At 45.7% G+C, this 22113-nt stretch overlaps 1 protein-coding gene across 5 annotated transcripts in view; it reads left to right on the top strand.

Moving 5' to 3' along the window:
* dennd1b (DENN/MADD domain containing 1B) overlaps window positions 1-22113 on the top strand; it is a 155139-nt gene that overhangs the window by 29547 nt on the left and 103479 nt on the right. For all 5 annotated transcript variants that reach the window (XR_013933235.1, XM_080429756.1, XM_080429755.1 and 2 more), the window contains exon 3: window positions 7114-7157. Coding sequence is in view for 4 of the 5 variants with exons in the window: in XM_080429756.1 (XP_080285882.1) it covers window positions 7114-7157 (44 nt within the window). In the remaining variant the exon portion in view is untranslated. The remainder of the gene's footprint in view (window positions 1-7113; window positions 7158-22113) is intronic.

The raw sequence follows: 22113 nt of genomic DNA, 5'->3' as shown, positions 1-22113 counted from the left end.
CTCACATGTATGAACCCCCCCCCCCCCCCCCCCCCCCCCCCCCCCCCCACACCCCCACACACACACACACACACACACACTCCACCAAGCCATCAACACACACACCCCTGTTCTCCTGCACCTCTCCCCTCCCTTCCTCTCAGCCCCTATCAAAGCTCACCGTATCGACTTTTAAAGACGGGCATCTCGGGAGCGACCCAAACATTGATTTGTGACTGTCAGCTCCCTCTTTCCCCTCAGCGTGCGTGCATGTGCATGTGTGTCTGTGTGTGTGTGTGTGTGTGTCACTGCTTGGGGGTCTGCCTCCGCCCGTGGCGTCTGCAGGAGGTTAGCCATGCTTGAAGTCCACAGGGATCAATGGACACGCTGTACGTAGACTCCTCGGCCCGCTATCGCTCTGTGTAAACACACATGCGCATTTGCACAGTTACAATTGTGAACGAGTAAACGTGTGTGTGTGTGTGTGCTGATGTGGCACACAACCTCAGTCACTGCAGCTTGCCCACCACAGTTTGCTCTGCCACAATCCTGGGGTGTGAAGAGAGGAATCTGAACTCACTGATAGGTGATTTCAATTCAATTCACACCCGCCGGATCTGTCTGCGCTAAGCCGGGGTGAAATGTACCAGAGGTCGTTTTCCCCTCTCTCGTCACTCAGGGCCGTCAGCAGTGTCACATCATGCGCACTGTTATTACACAGTTTGCAACAGCTCTTTATAGATTCTGTCAGCTTCGGGAGATACAATAAACACGTTTTGAATTGCCCTCTATACCGTTCGTGTCAGTGACGGGGAGGCAATCTGATAGAAGCTATATGACAGGCAGGGGGCAGGCTTAACCCCACGTCCAAAACATTTACTTATATACATTTATCTATTATAACCACTTTAAACCTGACGCCCCTATTTTGGGTTTATTTTCAACAAATTTGTATGAAAATTCATTTAAATTTCATTATATTAAAGTAGCAGGTTTCTGAATTCCTGAAAGAAAAAAAAAAGTGTGTAGATGCAAGGATTACAGATGACGAGTGTGTGTGGTTGTCAGTGTTGCTGTTCTCATGTTAAGACTACACAATTAGTCGAGAAGATTTCTGAGTCTGCAATATATTACTATATTACTATATAGTCCAATTTCCAAATCACAAACATCAGCATTTTTTTCCATCATCAGAGGGAAGTTGTTTCAAACAGAATCCTGAACCATATTCTGAAGAGTGTGATTACTGCTGCTAGGAGTAATGACCGCCCACGTTTTTCTCTTAAAATATACTTTTTTTCAATTGTTTGTACAAGTAAAAATGTATTGAAACTACAAAAGTATGCTCCTTGGAGCGCAGTTCTTTGCCAGGCCGGGCTGCTTACCCAGGGCTGTGTTAGGGCTTGGGTTGCAGCCATCAGGACGCAATGGGAAATAGAGTTTTATATGACAGAAGGTGCAACTGTTTGTGGTTGTGGCATCCCCTATGGGCAGAAGTGAAAGCGCTTTTGGAGGTGCACTGTACAGTATAGAGGCCCCCGCCACATGCGATTCCAGTTTGAGGATGATAGGATGTTGCGTTCATGACATATGGCGTTGTTTGTAAGAAATAGGCCCTGCCCACAAATTTGTGAATAGGCAAACGGTATGGAGTATCTATGGATGGATGGAATCTGAAAAATCTGTCAGATACATCTTGATGACATGACATGACTCCAGGCATAATGTGTACTGATTTGCATAATGGACATAATCTGTAGGAATAGTAGCAAAATTGTGTTTTGAAGAAAACCCCAAATGGCGGAAAATCTTGTAAGGCAGAATATGTGGACAGACAACCCTGTTGCACCCAACAGCACCAAGCAGCATCTCTTTGTTTTTGGTCCCAATGAACATTTATTTAACACTAATGTATTCATGTGCACTGTGCATATATTACTATACAAGCATAATGTTTGTTTGAGTGCAACTATGTATATCTTAAATGTGTGTATCGCTGTGCATCTGTGTGGTATATATTAGCCATTATGTGCATTTATGCAAAATGTTCATTGTACGTATAGTGTAGACAAGCTGCTATGCTCAAATTATCGAACAACGGGATGCGTATCGGTGATGTCTGCATTATATTGTATCCATAAGCCTAAATTGCAATATATTGTTTGGTTGTTGTTGGGTTTTTTTTGTTTTTATTTTTATCATTGTCCCCATTCTGGGCATGTCATAAAAGGTTTGGCAAAAGTTGCAGATCTACAAGCTCACAACTCATTGCAATGCTACATATTTTGAGCTTGTAGATCAGCTATTTTCGTTGAAGAGATTTGGTGTAGAGGGGGAAAAAATGCGTGAATCAAGGAAACACCTTTTTTTTTGTAAGATTTATTTTGGGGCTTTTATGCCTTTATTTATAGGACAGTAAACTAACAGGAGATGGGGAGTGACATGCAGCAAAGGTCGTCGGGATCAGGACTCGGGACTCGGGACACGCTGGCCTAGGGTCTAGGGTGCCTGGACTGCCACGCCGTGGCCCAGGCCAAGGAAATACTTTTTTATGGGTTTTTAGTTCATTTTACACAAGGGTTATGGTTAATTTAGAAGAATCCACTCAATACAACAAACAGTAGTTTTATAATTTGTCCTTTAACTAGTTACTGCAGTGAGAGGTGTCTGATAACACAGATCCATGAATGGGCTTTTTCTGAGCTTCCTGATTTGAGGTTCAACAACATTCAAATAAGTATATCTTCAACCATTTTCAGATTTCAGATCAATTTGAAAGTCTACAATCTGCACTTTCATAATCCGTAGAAATGAAAAATGACCATCAGACCATCTCACATATTTTCTGTTTGCTGTGTCAAATCACTGGCTTACAAATCTAGCTGCACACACTGGAGACAATTTTGTATTCCACACATTCAGATCATGCATTCAGCATTAGCAGCTATAGCTTCTCACTCTCAAAATACATGAAAAAAACCCTTAATCCAAATGTAACCACATGAACCTGACCTATAGCATCCCTATTCCAGGAAGAACATTCAGCAAAAATAGCAGATCTACAAGCTCACGACACACCGCAACGCGACCCGTTTGTTGTGAGCTTGTAGATTGGCCAATTTCAGCAAAGAGATTTGTTGTAGAGGGAACACATGAGGGGACCAGTATAGACCCCTGCCTGGGGGACACCGTCAACAAAGTATATATGGTGGCATATCACATCTCAAACATTCTGTGAAATATATCATCCACTGATTGAAGTGCTACACCTCTAGTGTGTGTGTCAGAGGTATAGGGGTCATGGGCATACGTTGACGTGTGTGTGTGAGTGGGGGGGGGGTGCAGATTAACCACTGCACACGGTCTGTCACGGTGACATTCGTGTCCCCTGGGCAGGGCCCAGGGGACTCTGGCGGGTCCCCTTCGCCTCCCTAACCTTCAACTTTCAGCCTTAACTCCTTCAGGCTCTCTCGAACAACCGGGACCCCCAGCCCCCCCCCCCCTCACCCTGGTTGGGGCCCCCGGGCTTCCTATAGCCTCCAACCACCACGTCCACAATACAGCAGCAGGAGGCAAGCAGCCACAAGAGGGGTAGGGAGGAGAAACGTGGAGGGCTGCAGGGGAGGGTGGGATGAAGTTGAACGAGAGAAATAAGCAACGGGAGAAGAGAATAGCAAGAGATATACTGAGAGCGAAAGAGAGAGAGAGAGAGAGAGAAAAAAGAAGGATACAAAGGTTGAGTAGTGTGAGGAGTGAGAGAGAGAAGAGCGAGAGAGAGAGGCGGCAATGGAAGGGGAAGTGAGTGAGAGAAATAAGCTTAGAGATTGTGTAGGAACGAGCGAGCAAGACGGAGCATCGGGGAGATATGTGCGAGCTGGAGAGAAATAGAAAGAGAGAGAGTAAAAAAAGAGCTGTGAAAGAAGCGGGCTGTGTGGAGAAGCGAGCGGAGAAAAAGATTGGCAGGTGAAGAAAAAAGTGAGAGAAAAAAAAGGTTGGAGGTAGAACGGGGATGGAGAGAACGGGAATGGGGAAGCGGAAAAGAGAGAGAGAGAGTGGAGTAAGACGGGAAGACGGCGTTTCTGAATTTCTCATACATCCTGAGGTGTGTGAGATGCTGAGGTGGTTGGTGCGTTATACCTCCTCCCCTATCCTCTCTCCTTCCTCTCCCCCTCTCTCTTCTCTCCCTCTCTCTCTCTCTCTCTCTCTCTCTCTTCTCTCTCTCTCTCTCTCTCTCTCTCTCTCTCTCTGCAGCTCTTGCGGAGTCTACTGTATACTAGTAGAGCAAGGGTTCCCAAACTGGGGGTCGGGATCCCCAGGGGGGGTCCCCAGATGATTTTGGGGGGTCCACAGATGATTGGCTTAATGTGCAACATGTGTTTTCTCACTCAACAGTAAACAAACCAACATACAGTATGAGTGTATACAGGGTATCTACACATTTCTAAAGTGACAATTTAAGGTCTTCTAAGACCTTTTTAATACCAACTTGGCCAAATTGTCAAATATTACGTAAGAAAGAGGCAAACATTGTGACAATAGCAGATCTACAAGCTCACTACAGTGAGCTTGATCTGCTATTTTCACAATATTTATCTGTGGAACCGAGTCAAACTTACATTAATGCCTACAATTAAAATGCCAAAGTGCTTGCCAAGGTGGGGGGTCCCCAGTCGAAATATAATTATTGTGGGGGGGGGGGGGGGGGTGGGGTCCCCCCCAGTTCAGATATGATTATTTGGGGGGTCGCGGCCTGAAAGGTTTGGGAACCCTTGTAGTAGAGCACAGACAGGCTCAGTGTTTACGTGGTCACACGTGGCCACATTCCATTCTTACACGTTTACTTATAACGTGGCCCTATAACCTCTAGTATTACATACTGGCCCTAATAGACTGTTCCTTCGTCTCATCTCCCTTCTCTTCTCACATTATCTCTATTTTTTCCCTGTTTGTTTATTGTTTGTTTGTTTCTCTCTTTCTTTCTCTCTGTTCCTATATTTGCTTTATTTATTTTCTCTCTTTCCCTCCTTCTTTACCTTCCTGTCTCTGTCTCTCTCTGTCTCTGTCTCTGTCTCTGTCTCTCTCTCTCTCTCTCTCTCTCTCTCTCTCTCTCTCTCTCTCTCTCTCTCTCCTCTCTCTCTCTCTCTCTCTCTCTCTCTCTCTCTCTCTCTCTCTCTCTCTCTCTGAGGCAGCAGTTCCCATCCTCTCACCCAGAAAATCGGCATAAAATTGCCCTAACTCTAGCAGATCATAATGGGGGTGTAAGGGGTGTGGGGGGGGGGGGGGGGCGTTGAGGTTGGACTGGTCTATGGGACACGGAGCTGAGGGCTCTCTTTCTCTTTTTTTATGCGCCTGCTCTTTTCAAGACGAGGTCCATGAAATCACCCAACAGGATTATGTAAGGCGTCTTTGATTTTGTCTGCTGCCGTGTCCTGTCATCTGTCACCCCCCCCCCCCCCCCCACACACCCCCACCCACTCTATCTCTCCCTGGCATCCCCGAGACCAGGCGGTATGAAATGATCGTGTTGTTTTGTTATTGTTTTATCATGCTGATCCCTGCCAGAGTTAAAAAGTTATACTACAGTTTCCGTTGTAGTATAGTTGGTGGTCTGAGAAGCAGTGGGTGCCGCTTGTGAAGGCTATACTGTTATAAGCTATAGGTTATGGGCGCATGTCTAGGTCAAGCTCTAAATTCTTGTTAAAAAGGGTTACATGTTATTTTGAACTACCCTGACACTTGAATAGTTTGAAAATATGACCTTTTTTTTTGTCTTAAATATAATATAATAATAAATGGTAAAATGGTCAAACCTATTCAAAATGACTATTTTGCTCTGATCTGAGATGCATCATGTTAATGTATGGCTAGATACCCCCGGCACATATAGGCTCCCAGCAGCAGTCCTGTTATTCAGTCAACTGTGTTTAGATGGATAGGTGGGTTCTGGTGGTGGTGGTGGTGGGGGGGGGTATGGCTGATGTCCATGACAGTGAACTTGGCATGTGAGAGCTCATCTCTTCAGCTCAACGCCGTTCCCACTGAGGTCACAGTGCGACCTTGGAGCCGCGGAAACCCTGTTTACCAGAGGCCCCTACATTCAGAGGGCTGTGGCTCGGTGACCGCTGCCTTTCAGCTGCGCAACCATACATCCCAAATGCAAACAGGCTGGAGTTTACTTGAGGGAGTTCCTGTTGGTAACATGTGAATCAACTATACACACTCAACTGTGACCTTCTCTCCTCTCTTCTTGTGGGTGATAATCTGGCTGGGAGGAGAGGATTGATAATGATACATTTAAGGCTATAGTAAACTGAACGGAAATTGTCCAGTTAACTTAGAATTTGTCCAATTTGGTGCTTCATATACTTGCCTCATAAGCAAGTATATGATTAAAGTATGTATATTTATATATACTGTAAAATCTTGAGTGTAAACTTTACTCGGAGAGTGTCCAAATGTAACCAAATGGGCCTATAAGGGTCTATTTGGTTACATTTTACAGATAAAATGAATGAATAAAAATAAATGAACAGCATCACTTAAGGCCACGCTGAAAACCAACCAAAACTTCAGTTAGGCTTCTTGACAGACCGATGAAGGATATGTTAATTGAGCAGCGGCACACTTTATTACAAGGAATGAATATTTCCATAATACTCCGTAGTCCACTCCTTAGCGCTTTCGAAAAAAATAAATAATCACAACCACAGGCCACCAAAAAGCCCCTTTTTACCACTATAAACATTTGAGCCTCGCTCACAGCTAGGCTAGTAGCGACGCAGGGATAAACGGTTGTATTGATTTCAGTACGCGTGGTTATGATTTCCTGAGAAACGCACGCTGTGTTGTATAATATAGCCTATCATATCTACATGGAGAATACACATTAGCATATTTAGAGCTCCTAGCCTCTCTCTCTTTTCACAGTGTGTATGCTACTGTAGCTACTGTGTGTGTGTGTGTGTGTGTGTGTGTGTGTGTGTGTGCGTGCGTGCATGCGTGCGTGCATGTGGTGACTCTCAGCAGCCGCCCATGCCCCACCCTGCTCATTAATATGTATGTGTTCTGAGGCAGCTAGCGAAAGACGGTGTGTTTCTCACCCGCTGATTAATGCTGTCTGTCAATTACCTCTAGATCCAGCCGTGCTGTGGAGCTTCCCTCAGGACCACACAGACCAGGTTGGAACACACACTCCTCTTTTTCATTCTTCTTCTCTCTCTCCCTCTCCCTCTCTGTCTTTCTTTCTCACCCTCTCTCCGTTTCTCTATCTGTCTCTGTCTTGTCTTTGCCTTTCTGCCCTCCCATGTTTCCGTCCCCGTCTCTGTGCAGTATGTACGTCTCGCTCAGTCCTTCTCTCTGGTTCTCTCTCTCTCACTCCCCCCATCACCCCCTGTTAACCCATTAATACCTGGAACGCATCTGTCACTTTTAGATTTCTTTAGGCTATTCAAAAATAGCAGATATACAAGCTCATAGCGCGGCACCGAGTGCCGCGCTACGAGCTTGTAGATCTGCTATTTTTGAAAAAATCGTGAAAAAAAGATTTTTTTCCAAAAACTGTTAGGATTTAGATTTTTTTTTAAAGAATCGCCTCAGGTCTTAAAGGGTTAAAGACAACCTCCACCTCTCCTCTCCTGCTCCCATCCTAACTTCCTCACCACACCACACCACACCACACCACACCACACCACACCACCACCACCACTCCCCTCTCCAGCCTCCTCAGTGTACGTCCTCCACCTCTCTCTCTCTCTCTCTCTCTCTCTCTCTCTCTCTCTCTCTCTCTCTCTCTCTCTCTCTCTCTCTCTCTCTCTCTCTCTCTCTCTCTCTCTGAGCGTGTATTGCTGATAATGAAAAGCAGTGAGCGGGTCTTCAATAACCGACGAATCAGTAATTATCATGCAACCGTGAGAGGAATACACCCCCCCCCCCCCCCACCCCAACCCCGCTCTCGTTCTCCTCCCGTCCCATTATCTCTCCTTTTTTACCCTCTCCATCCGTCCCTTTTGTATCACGTTTCCCATCTCTATTGGGTCCGTTTTCCAACCAAACGGGTAACAGGTAGCATTTGTGGAATCCGATTTCGCTGTTCAGAACTGTATGTTCTGAATACCAAATGCCCTTGGAGGTAAGTACTGCAATGTTGTGTGTATATCTTAATATACAACTACCATTCACTTCAAGTTTGGGGAAGTGTGAGCCAACCACGAGTTCAGTACTTTTCTTCTAGGGACAGAGCTTACACACACACACAAATACACACAAAAAAAACACACAAACTCAGACACACAAAGAGGACTAAATTAAAATGTGTCCCTATTTCAATTTTGAATGTTTCTCTGAATTTGAAAGTGAAATCACATCGTCTGATATTCCAAGTTCATCACCACAATTTCACAGACTATGCTGATTTGTGACGATATCCACGCGCATGTCCATACTGTAGGCAAGTATTAATCATCTCGCCTCGTTGCTTCACGCGAGATTCTGTCTCGCTGTGGCCTTTCTGACTGTGCATGAGCATGGGAGACTTTTAGCAGCAGAAAGAGAAGAGATACCGTATAGAACACATTGTAGTGTTTTCTATACTTTGAAAAGGTGGCTGCCACACAGAACAGGTTATGGAGTGGAGCAGGTCCCTGGCTGCAAACTGCAGCAGTCCATCACAGGAAGACCTGGACAGATGAGTAAACTAGGGAGAGTTTGAGAGAGAGAGAGAAACATATATGCGTAGGCTCGCCATCGCTGGGCACAGCAGTCGAGCCGATGAGTTTAAACAGCTCTCTGGCCTCTGATCCACTTTGAGGAATCACCGGGTTAGTCAGAAGATGCTTCAGGCGATGTCTGCCTGCCCCGCAAGAACCACAGTGTTCTATCACAGAGAGAGAGGGAGAGGGGAGAGAGTTACACAGATAGAGACATGCACAAGCCACACAACTGAGAGTGAATAGAAAAGAAACCAAAGTGGGAAAAAACTGAGCAAATTGATATCGGATGGATTTAGTCCACTGTACATGTACGTGGTGTGGGTCCGCCTCTTTGCGCTCCACAGTGGGCCCACCGCCACACACACACACACACACACACACACACACACACACACACACACACACACACACACTAACTCTCTCTGTCTCTCTCTCTGTCTCTCTCTCTTTCACTCAGTCGTCGTCCAGATCGTTTGTGTGGATAAGATGGCCCTTACGATGGCTAGTTAGCGTGCTGTGTACAGAGGGATTGGCCCCTTTCCCCCGTATACATAAAGGCTGCATTCACGGGCCTCATTACCAGGATTAGGGCTTCTTCTTTTCCTTTTTTTTGTGTTGGGGCTGGAGTCTCTCTTCTGTAGCCACGGTTCTCTCCTTTTTCTCTGGCTTGGACTGGCAGCATATGGTAGCAGCGGCCAGCAGTCTCTCCACAGAGGAGCTCAGAGCTCAGAGCAAGGCCCCCTTTTGTTTGGCCTGTTATTGTTGCACAGCGTAATGACATTTGTAGGCCGTAGGATCAGGTGAGGGGTTAGTCTACCCCAGGGGAGAAGGAAGGAAAGGGAGAGAGAGAGAGAGAGAGAGAGAGAGAGGAGAGTGAGGGGGGAGGGAGGAGGAGGGTGGTGAAGACAGGGAGACAGACAGACAGGAGTGTGGATTATGGAAATATGAATTGATTTTTTTTCCTTTTTTCTGTTCTGTGGTAGAAAAGGAGCTCAAAGGAGAACAGACTGCAGGCTGGCACGCCAGGGTGGTGCTGGGGAAATGTGAAGTGAGAGAGACGTTTGCTCTTCCTCTTTCTCTCTTCTCAATATCTCTCTTTTTCCCCCCTCTCTCCCTCCTTCTCCCTCGCATCCCGTCAACCCCAACCCCCTCTCCTCTTCCTCTCTGGCCCCTGAGACTCTTCGGCCACGGTCATCCGCAGCTTCCATTTGGAGAGAGAGAGAGAGAGGGAGAGAGGGAGAGAGAAAGTGAGGGATGGAAGGATTTGGAAAGATAGAGGGGAGAGAGGGAGAAGGGAGAGAGAGGGAGGGAGAAGAGAGAGAGAGAGAGAGAGGGAGGGAGAAGAGAGAGACGACTAAAGCATATATTTGAATCACAAGAAGGAGTTTTTTTTTTTTGCAAATGAAGCAGACAGATGGAAATCTGTCCGTTCCCTCTCAGATCTCGTCCCAATGTTGTGGGGGAAAAACAGCACACACATACACACACACACACGCAAAATGCTTGTGCCAGTCTCGTCCTAGTAAGGCAAAATGAAGCATACAGCAGGTTTCTTCCTCTGTAGAGGACAGAGAATATTATAATAAACATTCAGGAAGTTCCACAGACGGAGAACTGATTGGAACATTGTGGAAACTGTAGGTAACTCTACATTCTACAAAACACCATCTCTTTCATTAGCTTTTTTCCCCGTAGGCCCACCAGAAAGCGAGCTGTGCTCATTATGTTATTGACAAAGATATGCACAGTATGGGAGGATTTGACCTGGGTTATACATGACCACACACCCACAAATGACACGTTTATCAACCGACTCCCAGACTCCAGCACTCCTGTGCTGCTAAGCGAAACACTGATTTGTGTCTGTCTTTTTAACCGCTTAAACTCTATATATTTCCTTGACTGGGGTCCCCCAGGGGTCATATGGTTAACATATTTGCCGTGACGAGTCTTAACATATATAGATATCATCGTTGTTGACTCTTGAGCCACTCTAAAATGCTTGCAAATAAATAATTTGGTCATGTTAACAGCCAAGGGAGGTACAGACAGACAGACAGACAGACAGACAGACAGACAGACAGACAGACAGACAGACAGACAGACAGACAGACAGACAGACAGACAGACAGACAGACAGACAGACAGACAGACAGGCAGACAGACAGGAGTGTGGATTATGGAAATTTAATTGATTCTTTTTTTTTTGCTGTTCCATGGTAGAACAGATGCAGGCACCGCCTTATATCCATTTTATTTTTTATTTGTGTTTCATATTGTTTTATATTATTATTTGTATACTTTATTTACCCAGGGCAGTAGCTGAGCACAAGTGCTCATTTTCAGCTACGCCCTGCAACGCCCTTTTACACATATAAACGTGATGTGTCAATAAAGTTGAAAAGCAACACAACCTATAGCATTACTAGCCAGTTAGCCGTCATCCAGAGGTAGCTGTGTACTTTCAGGCCTCATTGACCATATTCAAATGGCTGTGAATGAGATGGTCAGTGTGTGATTCTGTTGGACTGGACCAGTATCACCTGTCTCTGAAATACTCCCTTTCTCTCCTCCCATTTCCCCTCACTGCTTTAGTCGTGTGCATCCCCCAACACACGCACACATACACATACACAGTCTTAGGATTGTGTGTTCTACGGGTTTAGATGAGTCATGCTGGTGAATGAGGGCTCATCATTGCCCAATTCACATCCTCTCTCTCTCTCTCTCTCTCTCTCTCTCTCTCTCTCTCTCTCTCTCTCTCTCTCTCTCTCTCTCTCCCCCCCTCTGTTCTTTTATCAGTGTTCCTGTTACCAGAGAGCTTATCTCTCATTTCCCTTAACTGGCCACTGTAGCAGGAAATCACAAATTACTCCTAAACAGCATTTTGCTGCCCTTCATGCTGCAGCATCAAGACACAGATAAATACTGGAAATATGGATGTATCATTTGCTATCCACTGTAGGTACACTGTATGCCAGGCCCTTTGTTGATAATCTTCTGTTACTGTAAGGGCTTCTCTCAGCTTAGTCATTTTTGCCTGTGCTCTTTGCAACATGGAAAGCCTGGTGTTGCAAGCACGAATTTTACTTAACTTACTTTGCACACTTTACAGGTGTATGTATCATGAGGACTTACTTTAGCAGCTTTTAAAACATGTACTGTGAAGAATTAGACATTGATAGTATTATTAGTTGTATTATTTCAGACTTAATCCACAATTGATCTCACAATAGCAATTCCACAATATTACACAAAGTTAGCCATATTTGTGTGGTAACGAGGTGTCCTGAAGTTGTTAATCACCCCCCCCCCCCATCCATTGTGTTTATTGATCAGTTTAGCCACTGCAAAGTGTATTAACACTACATTATTTCAGATGAGCTTTCATCTGAATTAACCTTAAGGCTTAACACCCCCTCACCACTGACACTGGTGGCCTGGTATATAGGGAAACATAGAGAGAGGAGACAAAGGGATGGAAACAGATCGAGAAAAAAGGAGAGAAACAGAGAAGAACGATGTCTCTGGAGGGTGCTTCCCTCATACCACGCGCCGTCAGCGAGGGCGGCCTGCCTGACGCACTGTGATTGGTGGCCCAACAGCCCAGGCCACGGGTGGTGCGGGGGCCGCTGGAGGGAGAGGTAATGGAGGGTTCTAGAGGTTGAGGTAGGGACAGAGAGATGCTGGAGGCCGGCGGTGGCCCCAGTCCTGAGGGAGGTGATCGCTGACCCTGTGAGGGTAAGATGGAGGGTGGGGTTGGAGAGGGCGAGGCAGGGGAGGAGGGAGGTTTGCTGACAAGGAATGATATGTGGTTCTCGACCCAGGCCCCAGGATGGCACCCAGGGGGAACGATGCTAGGCCAGACGGAGAGGGAAGGAGGAAAGGAAGAGTGGAGTAGGAATAGAGGGGTAAAGAGGAGGACGTCTGTGAGGTTAAAGAGGGATGCAGGATGAAAGGAGGAGCTAAAGGGGGGGGGGGGGGGGTGTAAGGTAAGCAGAGAGGTGGATAAGAGAAGGTGTAGAGAAAGGGTGAGAGACAGAGTGGATGGGAGGTGATGATGAGATGTTGGCAGAAGATGTGTAAGGGAAATTGGGGGAGAAGCGAGAACGTCAACGGAAAGTGGGAGAGGGGAGCTGGTTGAAAGCACAGTACAGGGATGATAATGATAAGTAACAATGCAGAATTTAGTTTGCTCCTGTTTTTGTGCTTTTCATGTATTCACTTTTCTCCATTTAAGTGCTAGATTCAAGATTCAAAATTAAAAAATTCACAATGTATTTGTTAGATCTCATATACAAGTATGGTTTTTGGTTCCTCAACATTGTAGGAACAATAACAAAAAAAGGAAGAGTAAGTTTCAGAGCCTTAGGGGCCTTGAAGCCCCTGTTGAAAGCCCTTTTCATAATTTCACAAACACACAGCCTTAAATCTGAACAATCTTTCTTTTTCTTGGAACAACCAAAACCAGAAGTAGATAACGTTGTTCTGTCACATGGCTTCGACCAACCCGAAATCTCCTTGGTATTGTGTCTCATGATATAACCGATGTTATAACCACCCTGCGGCACACTTTGTGTACGATATGTGGATATGGACAAGCATGATGATGTCACAGAGGGAGCGGTACGTGTGCTGCAGGCAGAGTGCCGCAGCAGAAGGCACATGGCCATCTCTGTAAAAGCCTCAACAAGGATGGCACTGGGCGAGGCACACTGAGAGATGGCAGGGATGGGAACACATGCTGGTTTGTGTGTGTGTGTGTGTGTGTGTGTGTGTTTATAGTCCTGTGTGTGTGTGTGTGCGTGGATGCGTGGGTGTGTTTGTGTTCGCACATGTGTACGACGTCTCTGTGTGTCACAGGGTCTCATCTTTCCCCTTCACTGCACCCTGACAGCGGTGTCAAACAAGGCTCTATATGATCTGTGTGCGTGTGTGTGTGTGTGCGTGTGTGTGGAGGGTGTTTTTATTCCTCTCTCTAGCCCTCGACTCCCCACATCTCAGGGGTGTTCCAGGGTTCCTGCCTAATGGACAGTCTTGCCCCGCTGAGCTGGCCTTTGGCTCGGGCACTGAGCCGGACGCCTAACTAGGGCCCTTTTGTTGCTCATGGGTCTTGATTGCGCTGACCTCTGGGCTGGCTTCCTGGGAGAAGCAAAGGGAGCCGGCGAGAGAAAAGCACAGGAGAAGGAGAGGAAGCGTTTTCCGTTTTTTATGCCCCGCTGCTCACATCTCTCCCAACAGCACGCCGTGGCTGGTGAAAGAAGGCCAGTCGGAGTGTGTTTCTGGTTTGTGGAGGGAATAACGGGACCATTGGTTGCTTGTGTTTCCTGCAGCTGCAGGTGGACGGCGGTGGCTTTATCTACAGATGCATTCCATTATATTTATTCTTTTATTTATTTATCTTTTGGCTTTTATGCCTTTATTGATAGGATAGTAGTCTGACAGGAAATGGGGAGAGAGATGGGGAGTGACATGCAGAAAAGGCTGTCGGGATCGGGACTCCCACCCGCGACCCGATGTAAGGCTACTTTGGAGCCTAGGTGCCCAGGCCGCTACCCCAGCGATCCGGGCCTTTTTGTTGTTTTTGAAACACTGCTGCACAGTTGCTCCTGTGGAAGAATCTGGGAAAATGCACTGTGTGCAATGCATTGCTTGCACGCCTTAGATTTGCTGCTGAAAGGCAAAACTCAAGCTGTGACTATAGCTGGACAACAGTATGTCATCCCATCTTGAAAGCAGAGAGGTGCAGAGTCATATTTGACAATCATTTGAAGTACCGACCCTGGCACTTGAGGATTTCCCTCAGATGTTACCCGCATCGTTTGAGCGCAAAGCCTTGACAACGGAGGTGGGCTGTTTGGCACGTTGTCTGGTTGCTAATGTAATGCCGAAAGATAATATTTTAGCATTGTAAAATCGGATTGTCCGTTTTGACAAAAATCTGTCTTGCATCACATGGTCCAACAATCATCAACATAAAAGAAACCAACCATCTGATATCTTATATAACATTTCTAAATGAACAGGTCATGCTCACGCATAATATGTATCGTTGCTGTGGGGCAGAAACCTTGTATCTTCATATTTCATTGTGTGTTTTTTTCATAAATGAATACCACACAAGAGTGTCGCACAAAAGTAGCAAAAACAACCGAGCTTGTAGATTGATTCTCGAGATTCTAAATAATAACTTAATTGGATCCATTGTAACACAGGTTATTTTCCCCATTTCCTGAAAAGTAACGGTTTTGGTTTTGGACATACAAGGTTTCTGCCCGATGACAATAATATATACACCTATGCATATCCTACTGTGTATATCCAATTGTAGTGTGTGTGTGTGTGTGTGTGTGTGTGTGTGTGTGTGTGTGTGTGTGTGTGTGTGTGTGTGTGTGTGTGTGTGTGTGTGTGTGTGTGTGTGTGTGTGTGTGTGTGTGTGTGTGTGTGTGTGTGTGTGTGTGTGTTGCATAGTCCATCTGATAGTACAGATTATGTATGGTACGTGGGAGGGTGTAGGTATATATGATCACAGACTGTGTGTTGGGGCGAAGGGGGGGGGCTGTACGTGTATGAGGAGGAATGTTGGTGTGAACCAAGTGAATTGTGACTCATCACCTCAAGGAGAAGTTCTCTCACAGCCAGGTGAGCATGTCTCCAGGGAGGGAACAGAGAGTTCAGAATGGAGAACAGGGAGATGGTTGGTTGCGTGGCGGAACTTCACTCCTCTGTTTCTGTTTCACTTTGACTCCAACACTGCATCCCACAGTGGGGGAAGTACTTTTTTTTTACTTAAGTAAAAGTAGCAATACCACAATGTAGAAATACTCTGCCCGACAGCAATGATAATAGCTGAGCCACCAACCAACAAAGGCAAATGGCGTTTAGCATCTGATTCCAGATATACACAAAACCCTAACCACACTCCTGCATCACTGCAAACTCCTATTGCAGATATATACGTACGACCATGCTTTTGAATTAGCGCGTGCATTTCTTCAAGCAAACACGCGTTGCAGATGCAGGGTTTTATCAGTATAGCCACGAGCCAGGGAGAGAATAGTACAGTAGCAGTGGCTAAACAATAGGAGGGAGGTTGTCTAAAAGGGAGGGAGGTGACGAGGACCCTAACGAGGAGGACCCTGACCCCTCTCCGGTTGATTCCATGTACACATCTGTCAGTGGGACATCCTCCGCCAAAGGTTTAGGAGCCAGAGTTGGACTGGCAGCCCCCTGCTGAGCTTCAATGTATACATTCTTTGTGTGTGAGCTGGTGTGTTTGCATGTCTGAATTGTGCAATAGGAGTGTGTGTGTGTGTGTGTGTGTGTGTGTAGTTGTGTGTGATGCCATGTGTTAGAGGCAGGCCTACACCAGGGTTCACACAACCGAGCTGAGCCCAGTGGGAGCTGAAAGCTTAAAGAGGGAAATCCCCCCTGGCTGACTGGCGCGCGCGCACACACACACACACACACACACACACACACACACACACACACACACACACACACACACACACACACACACACACACACACACACACACACACACACACACACACACACACACACACACACACACACACACACACACACACACACACACACACACACACACACACACACACACACACACACACACACACACACACACAGAGTCTTTTCCTCTCCCTCTCCTCCTGGCACTCCATTAATGAATCTCCTGCTTGTGTGTTTGGGGCATATGCAGCTCTCTTGGCCCAGTACTACCAGTGTGTGTGTGGTGTGTGTGTGTGAGAGAGAGAGAAGGAGTGAGACTTCTCCCCCTATCACATGGTAATATATTCAGTGGAAGATCTCAGTAGTAGCATAATACTGCCGCTCTCCCTGTCTGAGCCCATCTGTGATGTGTAGAGAGGACATCAGCAGGACAGGGTATTAGCACCAGAATAATACACACAGTTATTGTTGGCTCCAAATGCTTATTCTCCATTCAATATGCCCTCCCCCATATACATAAATACCGCTATTGTAGGGGGGGGGGGGTACTCTCTCTATAGGCTATATATAATAGATGCAGTATAATGAAGGACATGTACAGTACAGTATACAGTACCAACTATTTGTCAATTATTTATAGTATCGACTATTATTGTCCATGAGTTTTTGTGTCGAATGCGGTATTGAAGGTGACTCATTAAGTACCGATTGCCCAGAAGGGAGTTGAGGTGGGAGTGAAAAAAGAATGGCATTCCCACTCATTTCAACAAAGCAAAATGACAAAACTCATCCCAAGTGTTACCGTATATCCACATACCATACCACAGGCTTGGTTGACTGCTCACATTAAACCACTGCCAAAAAAGCCAAACCCTAAAGAACACAATGATTATAGACCTATAGCACTCACATCTGTTATCATGAAAGCTCTGGAAAAAATTATGGTTCATCATCTCAATAATGCCATATTTAACTCACAGGATCCATTTCAATTTGCTTACAAGCAGGGTCGTAGTACAGAGGATGCAGTTGTCACACTGGTTCACTTCATCGCCAAACATCTTGACAAACCAAAATCCTATGCTAGAGGACTTTTCCTTGATTTTTCCTCTGCGTTCAACACAATACAGCCGGACTTGCTCCTCACTAAAATGGTTCAGTTACACATTAATCCTTTTGTTATTCAGTTTTATTTTAAGTTCCTCACTGACAGAATTCAGTATGTAAAGGTAAACAAGATACTCTCCTCTCCCATCAGGACCAGAGTTGGTGCACCCCAAGGTTGCATTAGCTCACCTGTCCTGTTTACTCTTTACACGGCAGACTGTAACACCTGCGAGTCAAATCAGTTTCTTCTGAAATATTCAGATGATTCTACTCTAATAGCTCTGATGACTGACAGTGATGACCCGAAACAGTACCAGTGTAGCGTTGACCGGCTTGTGGAATGGTGTGACAAAAATAATCTGATTGTCAACACTAAGAAAACGGAGGAAATTATATTTGGTCCTGCTCCCGGTGATAAGACACCACCGGTGACAATCCATGGTTCAGCTATTGAACAAGTCCCATCTTACAAATATCTGGGGGTGATGATAGATGCCACCTTATCATGGTCATCTCATATTGATTATATTTGTAAGAGGATACAGCAGCGTATGTACTCCCTACGCCGACTTAGATCGTTTGGTGCTAGCAGTCAGATCTTGTCTCTTTTCTACACGTCTGTTGTTCAAACTGTGATGTTGTACTGTAGCACGGCCTGGTTCAACAGCCTACCAGTGGTATATAAGAACAAACTGTATAGCCAAATTAAGATCTGCGCTAAAATTGTTGGTAGGCCAGTTGAGGCTGTGTTACGTTCCTTTAAAGAAGCCCAGATCAATAGCATGCTTAGACTGGCGAAGAGCATCTCCTCTGACCCCTTACATGTTTTAAATGATGAATATCGACTGTTGCCCTCCAGGAGGCGGTTTGGAGTCCCAGAATATAAGAAAAACAGGCTAAAGAACTCTTTTGTACACCAGTCTGTTCTGCTTTTAAACCAATATCGGTAAGCCAAGAGGATGTTCTATTGTTCTTGTTTCTGTCTGCTACTGTGATGTGTGTCCTGTAATGTATTGTGTATGTCCTGTCTGTATCTTGAAACGGTGACGTCTTGGACACAAAGCAAATTTCAGTGAAAACTGACAATAAAGTTGTATCGTATCGTATCGTATCGTATCGTATATATATGTAATGTCTTCAAGAGACAAGAATCGACGGAAGCAGCAAGTTACCTAGTTAAATCTGATCAGAGCGACCATTACCGAGCCTATAGGCATGTGGGCAATCTTTTTCCCCGGGTTGTTTCCACCCGAGAGCAGACAGGCTTTTGGAGGTAGTGTGGATGTGGCTTCACAGGAGACCATAGACGAGGCCTTCACTTTGTCCTTGGGTTAGCGCCTCTGTGATGCTCAAAGGCCTTAACCCAGTCAATCCCGGGTACACTTTTGTGTTATTTTTTGATTTTAGCTATAACCATTATTTTCTACTTTGGCTATTAAAAAATAGCAGGTATACAATATCCGAGTGCCGCGCTATGAGCTTGTAGATCTGCTATTTTTTTTTAAATCTTGAAAACGTGTGCAAATCTATGAATATATATATATTTTTAAAGGGAATATTTTTGGCTCAAATCTTTGCTTCTTGGGGTCCCTGGAACAAAATATATATTCAGATGGGGGTCCGTCACCAAATACATATAATTTTGGGGGTCCTTGACATGAAAAGGTTTGAGAACCACAACATACGTTTTTTCAGAAAACTGTTAGGATTTAGAAGACATTTGTAGATGCCTTCCCGGCTTGAAAGGGTTAAGGGTTCGGAGGTTCAGATAGCTATTTTGAGAAAACAGGATTTCTACTTCCTATCAGGGTGACACACACACACACACACACACACACACACACACACACACACACACACACACACACACACACACACACACACACACACACACACCTGTCAGTTCTTCGCTCGGGGGGGTTAGAAGGCCCCGCTAACATGGCGCCGTTGCTAACCAAAATAACCTCCCTCGTCCACAGACTCTCTGCACAGGGTCACCAGTTAAGAGAAGAGAAACTATACGGTGGGCATGAAAGAGAATAGAGGGGAGGAAGGAAGACGGATCTCTCCATCCACTTCTCCATCTCTCTCTCTCTCTCTCTTTCTCTCCCGTCTCGGTCCAGGGCGAGAGGAGCCGAGGAGCGAGCGGAGAATGTGAAAATGTAACGCCCCCGTGTCAATTTGAAAGAACACCTCCTCGCCACCCACCCCCATCCCCCCCTTCCACCTTCCACTCCCACCATCGCCAACCTCCCTCCCTCCCTCCCTCAAGCAGCTCTGTGCTTTGGTCCGGCTCTGAAGGCCGTTCTTATTACCGGCATAGAGCACGGGTCAGGATGGCAAGCCGGCAGCATACTATTAAAGCCTAATGAAAGGAATCTCTGCAGGGTCTGAGGGCTGCGGCGGCCAGAGAAGACTCTGCCTCAGCCCATTGTTCTTTCCCCCCGTCTCTCTCTCTCTCTCTCTCCTCCATGTACACTGTTCTGCAGATTTTCCCTTCCAGTTCTAAATCGTGCTACTCCGCTGTCTCTCCATCTCTCAGTCTCGCTCTCTAAGCGTCTTAACTGTCTTGTCTCGCATTTTTCTCTCATTTATGACTTCTGTCTGTCCCTTTTTTCTCCCGTTGTCTCTGCCTTTCTGTGCACTTTTGTATGACTTATCTGTTTCCCTGTGTGTGTATGTTTGTGTGTGTGTGTGTGCGTGTATATGTCTCCATTATCCAATGTATTTGTAGGCTTATCCATAGGCCTTTAGCCTCGCTAGCAATTTGTCCCGCCACCCCCTGGGAAATTCCAGTTCAATACAGTTCTTGGGAGACATACATAGCTAGCTAAAGTTGAATATGCGAATGCGTAGGTAGATCTGCTGCAGATCTCTCTACTGTTTATGCTGGAAGCCTATGAGTCCTTGTCACTGGCTGAGACGTGACGCTGGCTTCTGAACAGTGATGGAAGCAGGGTAGGAGGTAGCTACACTGAATAGCTAGCATAAATCCTCCTTTTGTAATCCTAAACATTGATGGTTAAAGGACATAATTCATAAATAATTGAATGTTGCTGTGTTACAAGTAATTGGCCAGTCGCCCGATTCTGATCACCTGTGTGAGCTGCTGTAGCTAATGAGGACTCACTGAGTAACACTTCAGAATCTGAAGCGAAAGCACAGTTAAAGTAGATTTCTTTGCAGATAGCTTGCTATTGTAGTTGTCACTAGAGTGTTCAGGGAGCATATGTTGCTTAATACTTCGATTTTTGAAGAAAAAAACTATAGTTTGCACGGATGCAAACAACTCACTTTTCGGTGAATGTTGCTTTCTAACGTCAATTTGGGTGACTTGTGTGAATTGACCAGATCCGAGGTTGTGTGTGTGTGTGTGTGTGTGTGTGTGTGTGTGTGTGTGTGTGTGTGTGTGTGGGGTTATGGTGACAGACAAATCACCTTACAGATCCCTACAGTGTATTTCTATAATGCTCATATGAGTGAACTGCATTGAGCCAAAAACAAAATTCTACTCAACTGTCAGGACCTGTTGCCAGGACCTCACATTACATCTCTGGTTGTTTACACCTGTTCCTGACATACTGTACAGCGAAGTGAGCGAAAATATGTGACGAAATTGCATTCATTTCTGTTGGACTATCCAGCAAACTGAGCAGCGATGTTGTTCACCGCTCAAATATTCATTCACTTTGTCTCTTGTTGAGCGAGTGTTCCTTACCGTGTCCCAACCCCAAACACTTTTCATTGGTTGAGATCCACATACTACTGTTCACCCATTCCATGGAATAGGCCTACAGTGATTATGATTTATGGAGCATTTATAGTGGGAAAGAATATTAATATATTAAATCGGTGTCCTATATGACCGGAATAAATTGGATTGCTTTCTACTGTATATTACTCCAACTACCAGCATGCCTTGCACACCTCAATTCCAAAGCCACTCCTAGCCGTGTGATATTCTTTTATACAACCAGATGCTGACAAGTCCCGGAAAAGACGCCCTGTGATTGGCCAGTAATTACTTTGAGTGGCAGTTGGTGCAAACGCTCACCCAAAAATATGATTACGATTCTGTGCCTATCGGTACGTAACTCGGACGGCGCTGAGTCGGCTCAAGCGAACTTCGCAACGTTCGGCACGGCGACTCACTCGCTTTAGCTCGGTTGGCGGTGCCTCTCAAAACAAAATGAGTTTGCGGTTGTCGGAAAAAGAGCGCGGGCGGCAGGATTCGATCACGGGGAGTTGGTAGTCGGCAGTCTAATGCTTAACGAGTCACGCCACCGCACCAGGTTCAGGATTGGGGTTTTGGGGTGTATTATGTGACAACGTCCCCACCGGGGGCGGAGTCCTTGTTTTCTTGTTTTTGCATTCAGCCAATCTCAAGGCAGGCAGGGCGGGGCTTGGTAGAAACTAGTTAAATAATATGCCTCCTAGCCGGGGGTGAGAACATCCCCCTTACTAATGTGAAAACAGACATGCATATTGACTGCTGTGTAAAGTTTGTCAAAACAGGCCAATACAGTAAGTTCATTTTGGTTATGTTGTGGTTTTATTTGGGGGATTCCTACTAATCACGCTCTCTTTGAAGTCTGTGTTGAAGTGTGTGTTCATGGAGTGTACACACATGAGAATGCTGCCACAGGACAACAGATGATGTCAATCACCTTGATAAGTCTGTCGAGTGTCGACAAAGATCCTTAATTTACCAAGAGAGTCAATCCCACGCCTCGCCAATAGTGGGCGTGGACTATGGATCAACGTTATAATTTTTTCAGGGCCGACACTGATTATCTAGGAGACCGACAACCGATAGTAGGAGCTGATATGTATTTGAAGTAAAAAA

Source organism: Gymnoscopelus braueri, assembly GCF_963280865.1.
Source record: "Gymnoscopelus braueri genome assembly, chromosome: 6".
Lineage (NCBI taxonomy): Eukaryota > Metazoa > Chordata > Actinopteri > Myctophiformes > Myctophidae > Gymnoscopelus > Gymnoscopelus braueri.
The sequence above is the reverse complement of the archived record's forward strand: the minus strand, read 5'-3'. Positions and strand labels throughout refer to the sequence as shown.